Source organism: Hemitrygon akajei, chromosome 31, assembly GCF_048418815.1.
Source record: "Hemitrygon akajei chromosome 31, sHemAka1.3, whole genome shotgun sequence".
Taxonomy (NCBI): Eukaryota; Metazoa; Chordata; class Chondrichthyes; order Myliobatiformes; family Dasyatidae; genus Hemitrygon; species Hemitrygon akajei.
Genome location: NC_133154.1, coordinates 18401545 through 18422086, shown reverse-complemented (window position 1 = coordinate 18422086; position 20542 = coordinate 18401545). Strand labels below are relative to the sequence as shown.

General features: G+C 43.7%; 1 protein-coding gene across 1 annotated transcript; it reads right to left on the bottom strand.

The window, feature by feature from the left end:
- Positions 1-9291: 9291 nt before the first annotated feature.
- Positions 9292-20244, bottom strand: cby1 (chibby 1, beta catenin antagonist). Its single transcript, XM_073033931.1, has 6 exons — positions 20134-20244; positions 18914-19023; positions 15565-15665; positions 15147-15252; positions 12099-12214; positions 9292-10456 (listed from the first exon to the last, which is right to left on the bottom strand). Exons 3-6 carry the CDS (start codon positions 15640-15642, stop codon positions 10376-10378), a joined length of 381 nt encoding a protein of 126 aa, XP_072890032.1. The 5' UTR covers positions 15643-15665; positions 18914-19023; positions 20134-20244; the 3' UTR covers positions 9292-10375.
- Between the last annotated feature and the right edge of the window lie 298 nt (positions 20245-20542).

Genomic DNA, 20542 nt, shown 5'->3' with positions numbered 1-20542 from the left:
ATGCACGTACTGCAGGCTCCATTTTCTTGTTTGTTTATTTATTATTTTATTTATTTGGACTACGTCTTTTTTTCTCTCTGAGAGCTTGACTGACTTCTCTGCTGTGTCTGTGTCTCTCTGCACTTCCCTAGGCTAGTGGCCTACAGATTATTACTTTTAGGTACAGCCTGAAGGTGTTGCCTAGCAACACTGGCCAGTTCTCAGCTCATGCAGTGCATACAATCAGTAACTAGTGTTACGTACTCGTGACACGTGACAGTGGTACCCTTGTGGTACCCTCCACACAATGGAGTCAGAGGAACCAGAGATGAATTCTAACACAGATTCTTCCTGTGTTGTGACTAGAGCTATGGCTAAAAAGATTGATGTGCAGAATGAGGTTGTTACTCATGACTGTTCAACTCAGGTTTCGATTTTTGAGGATGTGTCAGAGACTTTCTTACCTTCGTTGTTTGAACAAGATTCTGGGAGTAAGTCTGACTATGAAGATTTATCTCTGTCTCGGAAGGAGATGATAGCAGAGCAGAATAGAGACCCTGAGATTATAAAATTAAGAGAACAAGCTTTACTAGATAGTGAAATTGAGAAGGTGCCAGTAGGATATTACTTGGAAAAAGGAGTGTTGATGAGGAAGTGGAGATCACCTACAATTCCTGCAAGTGAGGAATGGAATATTGTTTATCAGGTAGTTGTCCCTAAAGTTTATCGAAATGAGATTTTGACTTTAGCTCATAGTGTGCCTTTAGGTGGACATCAAGGGGTAAGGAAAACTGTGGACAAGATTTTAAAACATTTTTACTGGCCTGGTCTAAGAAAAGATGTGGCGATGTTTTGTAAAACGTGCCATACTTGTCAAATTGTCGATAAACCAAATCAAGTTACACCAGTGGCTCCATTACAGCCTATTCCAGCATTTGGTGAACCATTTTCTAAAGTTATTGTAGATTGTGTTGGTCCATTACCAAAGACAAAAACTGGTTATCAGTACTTGTTGACTATCATGTGTACTTCGTCTAGGTTTCCAGAGGCAGTACCACTTAGGAATATAAAAGCTAAAACTGTGACAAAGGCTCTTATAAAATTCTTTACTTATTTTGGATTACCTAAGGAAATACAAACTGATCAAGGCAGTAATTTTATGTCTGGATTGTTTCAACAGATAGTTTATAAATTGGGAGCTAAGCAAATCACTTCATCTGCATACCATCCAGAGTCGCAAGGTGCCTTGGAGAGGTTTCATTCTACCCTCAAGAATATGATTAGGACATATTGTGTGGAAAATGAGAATGATTGGGATGAGGGTATAAACTTACTTTTATTTGCAGTAAGGGAATCGGTACAGGAATCTTTGGGTTTTAGTCCATTTGAACTTGTGTTTGGGCATAGAGTTAGAGGACTAGCTTTATTAAAGGAACAGTGGATTAGTAAGGAAATACACACTAATTTGTTGGACTATGTTTTGAAATTTAAGGACAGGTTACATAAAGCTTGTAGCTTAGCCAAGGAAAATTTAAAGTTGGCTCAGGAGAAAATGAAAACTTGGTATGATAAAGAAGCTAGGATGAGGATGTTTAAGCCTGGAGATAAGGTGTTGGTTCTTTTCCCAGTGCAGACAAATCCTTTACAAGCTAGATTTCATGGTCCTTATGAAATTGTGTCTAAAATCAATGATGTGAATTATGTGATAAAAACTCCAGATCGTAGAAGGTCAACACAACTTTGCCATATAAATATGATAAAACCATATTTTGGGAAACAATCTGATACTGTGACTGTTGTGGTTAGTGAGAATGAGTTTGATTTAACTAGGAACATGATAGATGATTCATCTGAATTTCATTCTAAATCCAACATTGTTTCTGTTAGGTTACCAAATTCAACCATTCTGGAAAATATTGATGAGAAACTAGCACATTTACAGCTAGAGCAGAAACAGCAGATGAAGGAATTAATTTTTTAATATAAGGATTTGTTTCCAGATGTTCCGAGAAGGACTACTATAGCTTCACATGATGTAGATGTTGGAGATGCCAAACCTATTAAACAACACTCATATAGGATGAATATAGAAAAATGTGAACTTGCTGAGAAAGAAATTAAATATATGTTAGAGAATGATATTATTAGACATTCTAACTCGAATTGGAGTTCACCATGTGTTATGGTGCCAAAACCAGATGGTAGTATTAGGTTTTGTACGGACTATAGGAAGGTGAACGTTGTAACGAAAACAGATGCATATCCAATTCCTTGAGTAGAGGATTGTGTAGATAAAGTTGGAAAAGCAGAGTTCCTTACAAAGATTGATTTATTGAAAGGGTATTGGTGTGTTCCATTAACAGACAGAGGTAGAGAGATTTCTGCATTTGTAACTCCATCTGGGCTATATGAATATAATGTTCTTCCATTTGGGATGAAGAATGCCCCAGCTACTTTCCAGAGGATGATTAACTCTGTGATTCAGGGATTGAAAGATACTGATGCTTATATTGATGATTTAGTGACAGGAAATGATACTTGGGAAGCACACATTATTGCGGTGGAGAAATTGTTTGAAAGGCTTTCAAAAGCTAACTTAACTATTAATTTAGCTAAGAGTGAATTTGGACATGCCACTGTGACTTACCTTGGTTATGTTGTGGGTCAAGGTAAGGTAGCTTCTGTTCAGGCAAAAGTTCGGGCAATTGTAGAGATTCCCACTCCAAAGGGGACAAAAATTCTCAGAAGATTCTTGGGAATGGTAGGATATTATCGAAAATTTTGTAAGAATTTTGCTAATGTTGCCCTTCCATTAACTAACCTTTTGCAGAAGAATGTGAAGTTTGTGTGGACCGTGCCTTGTCAAGAAGCATTTGAAAAATTGAAAACAATGATATGTCAACAACCTGTGCTTAAGGCACCTGACTTTGAAAAACCTTTTTCATTAGCTGTAGATGCTAGTGATGAGGCTGCAGGAGCAGTATTAATGCAAAGGAATGAGGGTGATGAGGTTGATCATCCAGTAGCTTACTTTTCTAAGAAATTTAATAAGCATCAAAGAAACTATTCGACAATAGAGAAGGAATTGTTATCTCTTGCTTTAGCTTTGGAATATTTTGAGGTATATGTTGGTACAACTCAACCACTTATTGTTTACACTGATCATAATCCGTTAGTTTTTCTGAGTAAGATGAAAAACAAAAACAGAAGGTTATTAAATTGGAGTTTGATGTTACAAGAGTACAATATTGTGATAACTCATATTAAAGGTAAAGATAATGTGGTTGCTGATTGTCTATCTCGATGTTGAATGTACAATGTAATTTTTTTTATGGAGTGTTTTTTTTACAATTGTAACACTCCTACTGTATTGTGAGTTGTAAGATGTTATATGATGGTATTGCATATTGTGTATGGTATAAAATTTATACATTTGTTTTTCTTGTAAATAATTTTTTGAGAGTTATGTACTCGTGACACATGACAGTGGTACCCTTGTCACGTGACTGGGATTGAAGCTATACTGGACTTGAGGTAATGGTCTTGTGATGGTGGAGTGACGAAATTTTCCCGCCAGTAGAGGTCATGTGACAGGTTTTTTTTACAGGGTATAAAAGGAGGACCCCTCCCTGTGAGGAGGGGCAGTTCGTGGCTGGATTTGCCATGTTGACATCATGCCGCTGCGTGATTTAATGTTATGACGCAGTTTAGTTGAAAGATGAAGTTTTATCTAATGCCTAAAGTTTAAAAGGTCATTGCCAGCAGTTTCTCTACAATACTGCTAGTTGAGAATCAGTGGAGAGTGAAGATCGGAGTTCGGGAGTTAAAGATCGAGGAGAATCGATTTCGACGGTGAAACAGGTTCGACCTTGTTTGATCCTTATTCAGAAGGAATTCGTTGACTGTTCTCGTGTTAATCCCTGCGAAATAGCAGAAAGGATTGGGAATAGTTCTGTAAAGGAAAGGTCAGTGCCTTTAAGCCATTTTGTTTCGGTACGTAAATTCTTCGTGGGAAAAGTTCGATCTTGGGAACCGAAGCAACACGACGTGAAAGAGAATTTAAATCGTCTTAAAAAGTCTCTCCCTTAAATGGACTGTGAGCATTCTGAACTTTTGGGAATACTATTTTGAAGAACTGTTTTTGCAACATTGCTTTAAGGACTGTTTAAGCTGCCGCACAGCAGCTGATTTCCGGTTACGTTAGTGATTTGTTTACTTTTGGGGGGTTTGTTTTCAGTGTTTAATAAACATGTTATTTGTTATAAAAACCCTGCCTAACTCATATATTTGTTGTTGCCTGAATCCGTAACACTAGCAAAGGCAATTTAGGTTGCTTAGTCTCTGGCTATTTTCATACAAGAACAGTCTTCATGTCAACTCTTTCTTGTTGGGGATCTCACTTAGTCTGTAGCACCAATTCATTGATGGATCAGCCACTTCTGACACCATGTTGTTCGATATTGAGGGATAGTGCAGAGCACACCAGATCAGCCTTGCAGGATATTCGACTGAACTTTAGTGGTAACTCTGCTTGTACAGTATGTGAACTCTTCCCATGTGAGAGTGGCTGAATGGTGTAGGAATAACCCATTAACTACCACAACACCCGCCTTTGTCCATTCTCCAGATGGTAGAAATGTTTCTGTTGGGCTCAGTGGTTAAGCCATATGAGAAGGCATGAGTTGGAGTTGGTTGTCAGAGGCTATTTGAGACACGCCCACTGGGAATATTTAATACGTAATGAGAGCTTATTGCCACTACCATCCCCGACTATGACAACCTTACGGATTAACAAATATATAATTAAAAGAAGAAATACATAAGTTAGTCAAATTTACCTTTAGTGAAGGCCCATGACCACATTCTGGTCAAAGGAAGCATTCCAGATGAGCCAGCTGTTGCTGGCATACAGCTGAGGGGCAGAATGTGAAGTTTCTCTGGACCCTTGGCTCACTGCTCCTAGGGTTACTCCTCACTGCACATGGAGCAACCCATTATCTTTATATCATTAAATGGTAATCTCAGTTACGTAGACAGTAGGGCTGCCCTAGAATTGCCTGGGCTAGTTTTGGCTCCTTTTTTATAAATAGATGCACTTGGATGGACAGCACAATGGTAGGACCAACAGTGCTGTTGCCTCAGGGTTAGTCCTGACATCGGATGCTGTCTGTGTGGAGTTTGCTTTGTCTCCTTGTGACCACATGGGTTCCCTTCAGCTGTTCTAGATTCATAGGACCATACAGCACTGGAGAACAGAAACAGGCCCTTCAGCCCATTCTATGCAGAACTGTTATTGTGCTTAGCCTTACTGACCCACACCTAAACCATTGCTCTCCCATTCATGCTCTATCCAAACTTCTAAATGTCACAATCACTTCCACTGGCAGCTCGTTCCACACTCTCATCTCCCTCTGAGTGAAGAAGCGCCCCCTCGGGTTCCCTTCGCACATTCCAAAAACACATAAGCTGGAAGGTTAATCAGTGACTGCAATTTATCTTAGAACACAAGCGAGTAGTAGAATCTGGGGAGAAGTCGAGAAGGGTGTAGGGAAGAATAAAAATATAGGATTATATAGGATCAGTGTAAAAGGATGGTTAATAGCTGGCACAGACTCCGTGGGTCAAGAAGTATAGAAGAATGAGAGGGGATCTCATAGAAACATTTCAAATGTTGAAAGGGTTGGGCGGAGTAGATGTAGAAAGACTGTTTCCCTTGGTGGGTGAGTCCAGGACAAGAGGCCACAGTTTTAGAATTAGAGGGTACCCATTTAAAACAGAGATAGAAGAAATTTTTTTAGCCAGAGGGTCATGGATTTATGGAATTCGTTGCCACATACAGCTGTGGAGGCCCAATCATTGAGGGTGTTTAAGGAGGAGATTGACAGGTATCTGATTAGTCAGGGTATCAAGGGATATGGGGAAAAAGCCAGAAATTGGAACTAGATGGTGGAGCAGACTCGATGGGCTGAATGGCGTACTTCTGTCCCTTTGTCTTGTGATCTTGTGAAGGCCCTTTTTGCGCTCTCTTGTTCTCTTTGACTCGGTAAACCCTGAACTAAAATCTTTAGCCCTCAGTTATTTCTTCCTTCCAGAAGTTATCTTCCTTGGGATGTTGCATCTTCCCTCAACTTACCCAGAAAATCAGAAAGAATATCACTTACCGTACTCACAATCCTTCAAGATTCCCTCCAAGAGTCAGTCATATAATCACACATAGCAGAACAAGGCTTTGCACCCATGCTCACACAGATCAATTTGCCCATTAACATTAACCCCACTTGTCCTGTTACAGTTCCTGTCCAAAGCCTATTAAAGAGGCATTCTTTCTGACTCCGCCACCTCCTCTGCAGAGATATCCTTAAATCCTTTATCATTAAATCCCCTTCCTCTCACCTTAAACCTATGCCTTTTTTCTAAACCCCCACCATGGAGAAGATTCATTACTATCTACTATTTAGTGTCTCTTAGAATGTTATATACCTCCATCGGGTCACTCATCAGCCTCCTCCACTCCAGGACAAACCAACACCTACCCAATCTCTCCCAGTCCAGGCAAGATCCTGGTGATAAACATGAAGTAGTCGGCAGAAATCTATAGCAACACACCCAAAATGCTATAGAAATCTATAGCAACACACCCAAAATGCTATAGAAATCTATAGCAACACACCCAAAATGCTATAGAAATCTATAGCAACACACCCAAAATGCTATAGAAATCTATAGCAACACACCCAAAATGCTATAGAAATCTATAGCAACACACCCAAAATGCTATAGAAATCTATAGCAACACACCCAAAATGCTATAGAAATCTATAGCAACACACCCAAAATGCTACAGAAATCTATAGCAACACACCCAAAATGCTATAGAAATCTATAGCAACACACCCAAAATGCTACAGAAATCTATAGCAACACACCCAAAATGCTACAGAAATCTATAGCAACACACCCAAAATGCTACAGAAATCTATAGCAACACACCCAAAATGCTATAGAAATCTATAGCAACACACCCAAAATGCTACAGAAATCTATAGCAACACACCCAAAATGCTATAGAAATCTATAGCAACACACCCAAAATGCTATAGAAATCTATAGCAACACACCCAAAATGCTATAGAAATCTATAGCAACACACCCAAAATGCTATAGAAATCTATAGCAACACACCCAAAATGCTACAGAAATCTATAGCAACACACCCAAAATGCTATAGAAATCTATAGCAACACACCCAAAATGCTATAGAAATCTATAGCAACACACCCAAAATGCTGGAGGAATTAAGCAGGTCAGGCAGCTGAATAAACACTTTTGGGCCGAGACCCATCTTCAGGACTCTTCAGATCATATTGAATCGCCTCTGCATTCACTGCTGCACTATCACATCCCTCTCAGACCAGAACTGCACACAGCATTCCAAGGGCAATCTAACCAGGGTCTTGAAAGGTTGCAACATTACATCTCAACTTTATTCTATGGCCTGACCTAGCCAGCTTCACCAGCCTATATTAGTTATAAACTTTACCCTAAACATCACTCATAAGTGTGCATTCTCCTCCTCTCATGCTTCCCATCTGAACTTATACCGACCATCTGTACATTCACTCCTCCATTCACCGGTTTCTGAATTATTTTACCCAGAACTGCCTGGCTTCCCTTATCCTACTCTTGACTAATTTTTCACATTCTATTTTAATTAATTTATTGCTCTCACAGACCTATAAACTTTTTTTTAGATTCTATTTATTCCTGGCTTTCCAAATTTGCCAAGTTTCCTTCCTGAGGAAACAACCTTATTCTGTTTAACTGCAATCTGTGCACTATAAACTTTGCTAATTTTGGACCTTGTTATGCAAAACAATTGTGTTTCAGACGTAACTACTCTTCAAGAAGCACGTTGATTCTGCCAGCTGCTTTGGACATACTAAGGTATCTTCCTCCAAACTTTGCACCGTTTCCTCCCTGCACCTCACCCCATCTAGCATACTCATTGTCTACCATCATCAATTCACTGATCTCAGTCTAGATCAAGGGACACCAACCTTTTTTGTGCCATGGGCCGACACCATTAAGCAAGTGGTCCATGGACCCCAGATTGGGAACCCCTGGTCTAGTTGAAAATTCTTTTTCTATTTTGATCTGCAATCTTAAATTGGCTCAGTCCTCTCAGAGTCATATTTAGTTACCTGATGGAGTTCACCATAAGCAGATCCAATGACCCAACCTTTGCCCTGTATCAATTCAAAATTCCATTTTCTTTTCTTTTCATGTCCTAATCAACATGTAGACAATTAAAATCCACCAGAACAATAATTCTGTTACTTCATCTCTCTAATCACACTATTCCATTTTCTTCCTGAAATCTGGAGATTTCTGATAACCACACTTAACCACTGGAACAAACCAATTTTATCTTAAAGCTCCAACTATATTGACTTTCTCCTCCCTTGCTATATTATCCTTTCTACAACCATCATTGTTCTCTGACTCCTTTCTTATCTTTCTATTCCTCCTACATATATCTTAAAAAGCTCAGTCTTCATTCCTGCCCTGTTAGTCGGGTTTCTATTAATGCTGACTAAATCTAGACCTTCCTGTGCAATTATGCAATACATAGATTTCAACCATTTAATGTTTTAAACAGTTCCAAATTGGCAGAGGTACTATGGACCGAAGCAACAATCCGTTGGGGAAGCTTAGCGGGTTAAGTAGTATCGCTGGGGAGAGTGGAGAAAGGGGAAGAAATTACCAACATTTTAGTTTGAAATCCTGTATCACAACCGCGGGTTGTTTGTAGCTGCAGATTCCAGCATCTGCAGTCTTCCGTCTCTGCACTATGGACTGAAATGACTTCTGTACTGTTTCATAATTCCAGGATGGTTTCTTTGGATATTCAGCCGTTACTTACTGAACCGGCAATACTCTAGCCCAAGGGGTTCGCAATCTTTTTAATGCCACGGAACCCTGCCATTAACCGAGGAGTCCGTGGACCCCAGGTGGGGAGCCCCTGCTCTAGCCGAGTTAACCCTCAACCTAGGACTAGTGCAAGATGCAAAGCTGCAGCCCTCTGTGACTGTTAGAGGTCCCGGGACAAGGCTGTTGAGTGAGGAGTTCTCCGTGTTCTGGCCAACTTTCAACCTGAACCACTTCCACCAAAATTTGCTCAATTTCCTCATTGCTTTAGCTGGATGGTTCATAACCTGTTGCAGAATTTCAGCTTCATCACCCATCCAAAGCAGTGTCACTGACTCCAGAGTAACAAAACTGTGGCAGAAGTGGCAACTCTGGGACTATAAGCACTTGGGAATATTTTAATTCAAATCTGAAATAAATACTATCACATGGAAATAAGGCTTTGGTTTAAAAACACATGTATCGCTTAACAACTCAAAAATTTAAAAAAAAACCAATTGTTAATGCCCTCTGCGATCACACCAGTAAAGGAGTAAAACAGAGAAATCACAAAAGCAAACAGAAAAAAGACAAAGCTGCTCTTTCCAGCAGCAAGTTTGTTCGTTGTACAGAAATTCAACTGGGAAAGCAAAGAGGTGAATGTAATGACTGGGAGATGAGGGGCAAAGGAACATAAACAAATAGTACACGCCAATGTTTAGCACTGAGCAGCTACGAGGCATAAGGCACCATTTGTACTCGGGGTTATTTGCCATCGCCGCTGTATAAACCCCACAAGTGGGTGGGAAGGACTTGGCTGGCCCAGAATGACGCTCACAAAGTCTGATGCAGAAAACTATGAAATCAACAGATAAAATAATAGAAAGTATATCATTAAGGGGAAGATTGAGGGGGCTGCTTTGAGGGTGAAGATTAACTGATATAAACAGGACTGGATCAGCAATCCCTTTTACAAGAGATTCAGGAATGGATGCATTGTAACTTCAGGCAAGTGGCAATGGACAACCTTCCCAGACAGACACCAGAGTGTAAAGTGAGGGCACGTCAGCAAAGATGAGTCTGTGTGTGTCTCTACACACGGATTCACCGTTAATTAGACCAGAGATGTCATTAATGAAATTGGCTTGCAGGCCAATAACGGTTTGAACGACGATTGTGTGGGGTACCCTGTGCCTAAAGCACACACCACTGTTAGAACATTGGAGGTTTCTGACAATGAAGGACACAATGTTGCTGATGTTCTCAAAGTCTCACTCTGCCCCACTGGGTGAAGGATCTGGCTATTGGACAATGGTGCCACTTTGAGATACTGACTGTAGATACAACGTGGTGGGCCTCGTGTGGGGACACTCAGATGCAGTTGAATACACAGCCACCCATTCCTAGTGCTGACGAGCAGTCCTTCCTCGGCCCTCTCCCCAGGCAATGTGCTTCCGTCATTGGGTCTGCAGTCTCATTGCAGCTCCTCTCATTTCCTCTTGCGGTTGTGAGTTTTCAGTTCCTCCAGCTCCTTCTCCATCAGGTGTGATTCTGCCGTGGTTTCAGAGAGCTGGAAGAAAAATTTATCACCCAGAGCTCTCCAAGCATTCTACCATCTTGAAAACGAACTACCCCATCAATCCCCAATTCTAGGGAGCCTTGTTTCAGCTGCAGTCCCCTCATTCCACATGGTGTGAATGGACTCAGGGTCCCTGTTCCCACATAAGGCTATTCTGGACCACATCTCCCTCCCTGACCCCATCCTCATTCCATAACACCACACCTGACCCACAGCACCTTAATGAGGAGAGATTGCTGATAAGCCAAAACACTGAGGGACCTTAATGTCCCTGTGCAAATATCCAGCAGGCAGATGCAATGAGACCTTAACACATAGGAGCAGAATTACTGCATTCAGCCCATTGAGTCCGCTCTGCCATTCCATCTCTACGGATTTACTACCCCTTCTCAAACTCATTCTCCTGCCTTCTCTCATTAACCTTTGATGTCTTGACTAATCAAAGAGCCTATCAACCTCCGATTTAAACGTACCCAATGATTTGGTCTCCACAGCTATCTGTGGCAATGAGTTCTAGAGATTCACCACCTTCTGGCTCAAGAAATTCCTCCTCATCTCGGCTCAAAATGGACGTCCCTCTATTCTGAGGCTGTGCCCTCTAATCCTAGACTCTCCCATTAGAGGAAACATCCTCTAATCCATTCTATCTACGCCCTTCAATATTTGATGGGTTTCAATGAGATTCTCCCCCTCATTCTTCTAAACCCCAGCGAGTGCAGGCCCAGAGCCATTAAATGCTCCTCATACGTTAGTCCTTTCATTCCTGGAATCATTCTCGTTAACCTCCTCTGGAGCTTCTCCAGCACCAGCACATCCTTTCTCAGATCACAACACTCCAAGTGCAGTCTGACCAATGCCTTATAAAGCCTCAGCATTATATAGGGTTTTTGCTGTAAGAGAGCTGGGTTTAGATACAGGGTGATCTTGCACAATTATACTAGATATTGGTGACATTACACCTGCAGTACTATGCAGTTTTAATCTTATTTAAAAGATATACTTGCATTGGAGACAGTCCTAAAGAGACTGACTGGGCTAATTCCTGAGATAAGAGGATTGTCCTGAAGAAATTAGACCTGAAGGCTTTGGAGTTTAGAAGAATGAAGGGGTATCTTGTTGAAGTACAAGAGATCAGAAGCGGGCTTTAGAGGATAGATCTCAAGACTCTCCACCAATGGGAGAATCTTGAACAAGAGGACATGGTTACAAGATCATTTAAAACTGGGGTTTGCAGGAACTTTTTGCAGATGGTGGCAAATCTCTTAACTCTCTATCCTGGAAGGTTATGAAGTCTTGATCACTGGGTCTTGATCAGTTAAAGGCTGATGTCCATGAAAGATCTTGGGATCAAGGGCTACAGGAATCAGTCAAGAAAAGGCACAGTGAATGATGGGGCAGGCTTGAGGGGCTTACTCCTCAAGTCCAACTCACCCTCACAAATCCCCTTCATACTCCCCACCTCCCCTCGCACACCCTTGCCCTTCCCTGTACTCTCACCTTGCCCCACCACAACCCCACACTCTTAGCCTTCTCCCCTCCCCAGCCCTACACTCTCAGCTTGCCCCATGCCAACCCCACACTCTTCCCCTTCCCCCAACAGAGCCAGACCATCGGTCCACTCGCAGGTACTCGCCATGTCCAGCAGGATGTCAATCTTCAGCCGCAGAAGGTTGTTCTCCTCCTCCAGCTGCTGGTTACGCTTCCGCAGGCGCTGAACCTCCTTGTGTGGCCCACCATCACGCACAGACTCTGAAGCACAGCAAGACCACAGGATAGAGAAAGGTTCGCTGTTGGATACGATAACGATGTGGACAGGAACAAAGAGGAACGTGGAAGCTTGCTGAGGGCATTACAATTGCTGGCGCGAGAAGGCAGTCTGAGATCACAAGAAGACAGGCAGAGCAATGACATGGGGAAGTTAATCCTGAAAAATGTGAGGCGATGCAGTTTGATGGATTCAGAAGGCCAGGAAGTACACAATGAAGAGCAAGATCCCCTGAGATTAAGAAGAACACAGGGACTTTGGTATACACATCCAAGGATCTTTGAATTCAACAACACAGGAAAGCAAGGTGGTTAAGACGAAATATTGGGTACTTGTCTCTATTTTCCAGGGATATTGGAGCAGGGAGTTCAACTTTACACAAGATAGATTAGGCCAGAACTGGAGTAAGGTGCATTGTTCTGGTCGCCACACTATAGGAAAGTTGAGATTGCAATGGAGAGAGTGCAGAGGAGATGCTGCCCGAGGAAGCGCTGGAGGCAAGTATTCTCACAACATTTAGAAACTATTTAGCACCAAAACACTATGCCATTGAAAGCTAAATGCAAATAGAATTAGTATAGATTGGTTGCTGTAGACTGGCAGAAGCACCAAGGGCTCGTTCTATACTGCAAAGCTCTACTATTTTGAGAAGTTCAATGTCAAAGTCCTGGCTAATGGAACTGGAGGACAGATAGGTCAGGGAGATCTAGAGGCAGTGGGAGAAAAGCAGAAATAAGAGAGTCAGAAACAAGAGAAAATCTGCAGATGCTGGAAATCCGAGCAACACACACAAAATGCTGGAGGAACTCAGCAGGCTGGGTAGCATCTTTGGGAAAAAAGTACAGCCACCGTTTTGGGCCAAGACCCTTCGGCAGGACTGGAGAAAGGAAAGGTGAGGAGTAACATTAAAATGTGGGGGATAGAAGAGTGAAACACAAGGTGATAGATGAAACCAGAAGGGGGAGGAATGACATAAAGAGCTGGGAAGTTGATTGGTGAGAGAGATACAAGGGGGTGAGTCTGATTGGTGAGGATAGAAGGCCATGGAAGAAAGAAAAGGGGGGAGGAGTCCCAAACGGGGAATGGGCAGGAAAGAGGAGAGAGGTCTGCACTCTGACTCAACCACTTTCAAATTGACACTGCTCCCTCCCAAAGTTCCAACCCAACCTTTGCGGCCTTCAAAGGAGAGATGCTGAGATCGAGGGGCAGGTAGGCTGAGGGAGAAAGACAATGTGAAGTCATTGGTAAACTTCATGCAGCTGCATGATTGAGAATCATGGTGATGACAGGTAAATGAATCGTCCCATTCCAAAGAGAACACCAGAGACACCATTAATGAAGGGATGCACGTATGAAGGAATTGGTAGAAAGAGGTCAGCAGAACATTATGGGCCAAAGGGCCCACACTATGCTGTGCTATTCTATGTTCTATGAATAGGGCAGAAAGATGAGGAAAAGAGTTTTCTAAAGGGTGGTGGAAATCTGTGCCTTAAGAGGAATGGACTTTCACCAAATTGGAACCCCCCCCCCCCCCCCCATAACATTTAAAGAGAATTTGGAGGTCTCTTAAGGACCATGCCCTGCTGGACTATGAAGCTGGTGCAGGAGGGTGGCAATGAGTTTAGTATGTCTCTCCTTCAACCGACACCCATAGTAACACCAAATGAATGGCTTCCTTGCACAATGTAATTTAACGCCGAAAGAGGAGGGGGAAAAGTTTGGGTGTGACATCACTCCAAGTTATTGGTTGAGAGGGAGGTGAGGGTAAGGGGAATCCTGACTTTTTTGTGCCGGGGGGGGGGGGGGGGGGGAAGAAGGGCTGAGGGGTGGGATAGCTACAAGAACTGCCGCCTTGCAGTTCCCGATCTGGAGTGCTGTCTGGTGTTGCGTGGTGTTTTTGCACTTCCCCTGTGGCTTCCCCCCCAGATGCTACCTCTTCTTCCCAGATACCAAAAATGTGCAGACTGGTACATTACTGCACAGTTCCTCTAGTGCAGGTGAGCGGTGGAATCTGGGGAAGGCTGATTGCAACATCAGGACAATAAAATGGGATTTGGTTAGAGAAAGGGGCAGGGTTGAGGGATGCAGATGAGAGTCTGGAGGGGAGAGGGATGAGGAGCTCAGGGTTAAGGGTAGGTATGGGAGATGGATGTGAGAGGCTGCAGAAGTGACGGACGTGGAGCTTAAGGTTAGAGAGAGGGTGACTTGGTGGGGTGGGGCACAAGGCTGCATCTAAGTTTAAATAAGTCATAGCTTCCCTACTTTGCATTGCTTTCAGTGATCTCTTCTGTATCTGGGTAAGTGGGTCTCCCCAGTCTGGATCAAATTTTATTTATTTATTGAGATACAGCATGGAGTAAACACTTCCAGCCCTTCAAGTCATGCTGCCTGATTTAAACTAGCTTAATCACGGAACAGTTTCCAATGGCCAATTAACCTACTGACCGGTACGTCTTTGGACTGTGGGAGGAAACCAGAGCACCCGGAGGAAACCCACGCGGTCACGGGGAGAACGTACAAACTCCTTACAGGCAGCGGCGGCAATTGGTCCTGGGTCGCTGGTACTGTAAACCACAAACCATTGTGCTACCCTGTTCAATTAACAGTGAACAATCCTATTCTCGGTGGTAATTATAAAGGTGCAGTTAGCATTTTTAAACCCTCGTCATTAGGCTTAATTTTGACCCTTTGGTTGTGTAAAATGGGGACTCTCGGTGGGCTAAGGTTCTGGTTTCCATGCTTTGTGACTATAATGGAAACAGAATGGATACAGTGAGCACACAGCTGAGGAAAATCCCTGATCGAGGGAAACAAACTAATAAAAAAAATTAAAACTGAATGAAGATTCTCATGTTCATTGGCAAGAGTATTGCTGCAATTGTATTCTGTTAACGTTTAGGAACTAGCTGAACAAACCTGATATCCACTGCCCGTTGTCAAACTTCAGGCTCTGTCCTCCAATATTCATCACAGGAGCACCGTGATCCAGTCCCAGTTCAACCTCCCGGGTCACGCGGTCCAGCTGTAAAACACAACAGTCACCAGACACTCAGAAGGGCAACACAAGTGACAATTCCTCATACAGGAGACCTATCAGCCAGCTCCCTCACCCCACATTGTCCCCAAAGGGCATTGCTTCAGCCTATGGCTCAGACAGACAGATTGCAAGTTCAACCATCAGGTCTTCCAATTATCCATCATTACATCTGGAGATAGAAATAACTCTCTCCAAACAAAGTTATAGATCTACAATGTTAAATGTTTCTCTGAATGACAGTTCTTTAGTAGGATTTCTCAGGAGATGAACGAGCAGAACCCCCAAATCGCAGCGTACCGTATGTAAACTGGAAAGAGAAGCTGACTTTCTGGGCGGTGTTTTCTTCGGGCTAAAGACATTGCCGAACAGAGGCATGGCTCCGCTTCAGACCCGGTTATCTGTCGGTGGGTAAATAAAATAATCAGCCAAGGCAGATCAAAACGCAGCCACAGCCACCGGCTAGACGGCAACAGGAAGACGACAGACCTTCTGCCTCCTCCATTCCAGGAGGCAAAGGTCTAACAGACAGGATCAAAATTAACTAAAAGCGAAGTGTACATTTTGGAAAGAATGAGACTAAAGAAAGGAGAGACACAAAATACAACATATCATATACAGCAGTCGGTCAGCTCCACGCAGATGAATTAAATGCTCCATCTAATAGAGTGATCAAATGAACTTCCTATTCCCCAAACTTCCAAGGATTTCAGAATTGTTGCTATGTATTGGAAAGCATCAAATATAACCCGATAACTTTAAAGAGAAGATCGTAGGGAACTACACGTCAGTAATAGCGAAGATGCTGAAGTTTATTATTAAGGAAATGATTAATGGACACTTAAAAATAAGAAGACTGAGCACGGTCGATGTGCATTTAGGAAAGTGCAATCACGTCCTACAGCTCTATAAAAGTTCTCGAGGTTGTATCCATGCAGAATTAGTGGGTATGATGATTTGTAATAAAGTTGTATTACAAATACAAATAAATTGTATGGTGACTTCAATAAAGTTTAATGGGAGGCAATTTAAACAAAATGGAAGTAACATGCTGACGTGAATTGAAAGTTGTTAAACTGAGAGAATCCAGAGAGCAGGAATAGCCAGGTCATTTTTGGGTTTGGAATCTTTGAAACCAGCATAGCTCCAATATCGACATTAATGATGTGGATGAGGGGAGCGATCAATTTGTGCCTGTAAATGATATTTACATCGTGTTAGTGTGGACTGACAGGAGGATGCAGAGAAGCTTCCAGGGAATATGGGCAAGCTAAATGAATGGGCAGGGGTATGGCAGGTGGATTAGAATATGAGATAATTACCTTGGTAGAAATAGAATGGTAGTTTTTATTAAATGGTGAAAATTGAAAGATATTGGTGTTCAGGGGGACCTTCTAAAGTTATTGGATAAGTACCGCAAACAAGTCTGAAGACTTGAAGACAAAGAGACTGCGGACCCTGGATTCTGGAACAACAGGATGCTGGAAGAACTCAGTCGGCCAGGCAGAATCTGTGGAAGGGAATGGGCGGTCAGTGTTTTGGGTTGAGTCCCTTCCTTTGGACTGAAAGATAGAAGGGAGACATTATATTTTAAAAAAAATCAATGGAAGAGGTGGACCAAAAGCTAGCAAGCTATAATAAACAGTCCATATTTTGGGCTGAGACCATTCATCAGGACTGGAAAAAAAAGTGGTCAGCAGCACAGGAGCGCCACAGGGAACCGTACTCTCTCCGGTCCTGTTCACCCTGTACACATCTGACTTCCAATATAACTCGGAGTCCTGCCATGTGCAGAAGTTCGCTGATGACACGGCCATAGTGGGGTGTGTCAGGAATGGACAGGAGGAGGAGTATAGGAAACTGATACAGGACTTTGTGATATGGTGCAACTCAAACTACCTGCGTCTCAATGTCACCAAGACCAAGGAGATGGTGGTGGACTTTAGGAGATCTAGGCCTCATATGGAGCCAGTGATCATTAATGGAGAATGTGTGGAGCAGGTTAAGACCTACAAGTATCTGGGAGTACAGTTGGACGAGAAGCTAGACTGGACTGCCAACACAGATGCCTTGTGCAGGAAGGCACAGAGTCGACTGTACTTCCTTAGAAGGTTGGCGTCATTCAATGTCTGCAGTGAGATGCTGAAGATGTTCTATAGGTCAGTTGTTGAGAGCGCCCTCTTCTTTGTGGTGGCGTGTTGGGGAGGAAGCATTAAGAAGAAGGACGCCTCACGTCTTAATAAGCTGATAAGGAAGGCGGGCTCTGTCGTGGGCAAAGTACTGGAGAGTTTAACATCGGTAGCTGAGCGAAGGGCGCTGAGTAGGCTACGGTCAATTATGGAAAACCCTGAACATCCTCTACATAGCACCATCCAGAGACAGAGAAGCAGTTTCAGCGACAGGTTACTGTCGATGCAATGCTCCTCAGACAGGATGAAGAGGTCAATACTCCCCAATGCCATTAGGCTTTACAATTCAACTGCCAGGACTTAAGAACTTTTTTTAAAGCTATTATTAATGCTTTTTGAGTTAGTGATTTAGATGCATATCATATTATTACTGAGTTAAGTATTGTATGTAATGAGTTTTTGCTACAACAAGTGTATGGGACATTGGAAAAAATGTTGAATTTCCCCATGGGGATGAATAAAGTATCTATCTATCTATCTATCTATCTATAAGTCAGACTCCGACATGTCAGTCCATGGCCTCCTCTTCTGCTGCAATGAGGCCACACTCAGGTTGGAGGAACAACATCTTATATTCTGTCTGGATAGCCTCCAACCCGATGGCATGAACATTGATGTCTCAAACTTCCAGTAATTGCTTCCCCACTTCACCATTCCTGTCTCCCTCTCTCACCTTATCTCCTTCCCTTCCTTAACACCTCCCTCTGGTGCTCCTCCCTCTTCCCTTTTTTCCATAGTCTTCTACCCTCTCTTATCAGATTCCTCCTTCTCCAGCCTCTCATCTCCTTCACCAACTTCCCAGCTCTTGACTTCACCCACCACCTTGTATCTCTTCCTACCCTCCCCCCACCTTCCTAGTCTGGCTTCTCATCTTTTTTTCCCAGTTCTGCTGTAGGGTCTCGGCCTGGAACATCGACTGCTTACTCTTTTCCATCTGACCTACTGAATTCCTCAGCATTGTGTGTGTGTGTGTGTGTGTGTGTGTGTGTGTGTGTGTGTGTGTGTGTGTGTGTGTGTGTGTGTGTGTGTGTGTGTGTGTGTGTGTGTGTGTGTGTGTGTGTGTGTGTGTGTGTGTGTGTGTGCGCGCGCGCGCGCGCGCGTGTGAGAGAGAGAGAGAGAGAGAGAGTGTTTTTGTGTTGCTTGGATTTCCAGCATCTACAGATTTCCTCACATTTGAAGCTACAGGTGGATCCAGGTGAGGAGACGTGATGGAGGAGGGGGAAGAGTGAAAACAGCGATGGAGGCTGGGAGGTGATAGGTAGAAGCAACAGAGGGCTGCAGATGATGAAATCTCGTAGGAGTGAAGGTGAAGCATAGTGTCGCAAGGGAAATGTGAGGGTGGGCAGGGTGGGGGGAGGGGTGGAGAACCAGTGGAAAGAATATGGGGGGCATATGGAGTAACTCTAAGAAGAATTAAGATCAGGAGAGGAAAGGAAAGGGACAGAGGGAGAGCAGCTTACCTGAAATTGGAGACTTCAATGTTGCACATTACCCAGGCAGAATCTAAGGTGTTGTCCCTCTAGTCTGCTTCAGAAGCCTGACTGTACATTAGCCTTAACTGCAAGACGATCTGGGCAGGAAAAAAAAAACATCTTACTGAAATTTTATGGTGCACCTGGAAAAATGGGAGTCCCTGGCCCACAATCACTACAAGCGGAGCTTCAGCGTTTGAGATGGTATTGAGAACCTCAGGTCTGTGCACCAGACACATACAGTGCAAACAGCCAAAGGAGCAGATCACCTCCCATATGACCATTCCATAAGCATAATCCATAAGCCCTTCCTGCCACGTCGGTCGGTTGAGTCTGCAGATCCCACAGTGCCCAGCTATAGCAACGGTTTACTCCACACATACATTATATTTTATTTGGGTGCCTGTAATGAATTCCCACTTCTTGAGTAATTCTCAGTAATAACTGCATAATCCACCAGACTCGATTTAGCTGCCATCCTCAGATTTTGGATTGTAGTTTCAATTCCTAACCCCGTACTATTGATATAAATAGAGCACAGTGGTCCCAGAACAATCCCCATTTATCACCTCTCTGATGTTGTCCTCTGCCCCCTTTAAAACCCATTGGTTTCAGGCTCAGACCAGTTTGCTATCCGTTCTATTTGTTTCCAACTCCCACGAATTTTGGCTGAAGCTTGCCGATGAAAATCCCTATATTAGCGTGATTCTATCCCACCCTTTCTTCTGCCCGCTTGATCGAGGTTGACCTTTCTGTCAGGAATTTCTGTTTACTAATAGCCCCTGCCACCTCACTCCCCTGTCCACCATGTCCCCCAACTCACGTCCCCTCCATCCCAATTTACTCCGCCTCTCCCCACAACTCACGTCACCCTCCCCCTCCCCTCAACTCACATCACTCTTCCCCCTCCCCTCAACTCACATCACTCTTCCCCCTCCCCTCCCCACAACACCCTCTCCCCTCCCCACAACTCACATCATCCTCCCCTCCCCTCAACTCACATCACTCTTCCCCTCCCCACAACTCACATCACCCTCGCCCTCTCCCCAACTCACTCTCCCCTCAACTCACATCCCCCTACATATCTACCCCCACCTCACTCCCGTTGCACCTTTCCCCAACTCACTCCAACCTCCACCTCACTGCCTCTGCCCCTACCTCTCAATCCCCTACACGCCACCCCTTTTCCCCTTTCCTTCCCCCTTCACCTCCCACACTCCTACGGCTCCGAGGATACCAGCAGCCGTACTCCGCACGGGCTCGAAGATGGATTAGGCCGCAGGCGCCCCCTTCCGCTGCCGCGTCACACGGACGCGCCGGGTCACCATGGCAACCGTCAACAGCGGGGCACGTGACTGACAGAGAGCAGGCGAGAGAGTGAGAGAGGGGAGCGGGTAGGGAGGGAAGGACAGGGGATAGTGAGTGATGGGAAGGGAATACTGAGCTGGATAGTAGATATGGATGAGGAAGAGTATATGGGGATCGGGAAATGAGGAGATGAGGACGGAGAAGAGGAGAGTGGAGGAGGGATGGCAGGGAGGTGTAGGAATGTAAGTGGGAGAGGAAAGGGAGGAGAGTGGAGAGAGGGATGGGCGAGGAGGAGAGGGGAATGGAGGT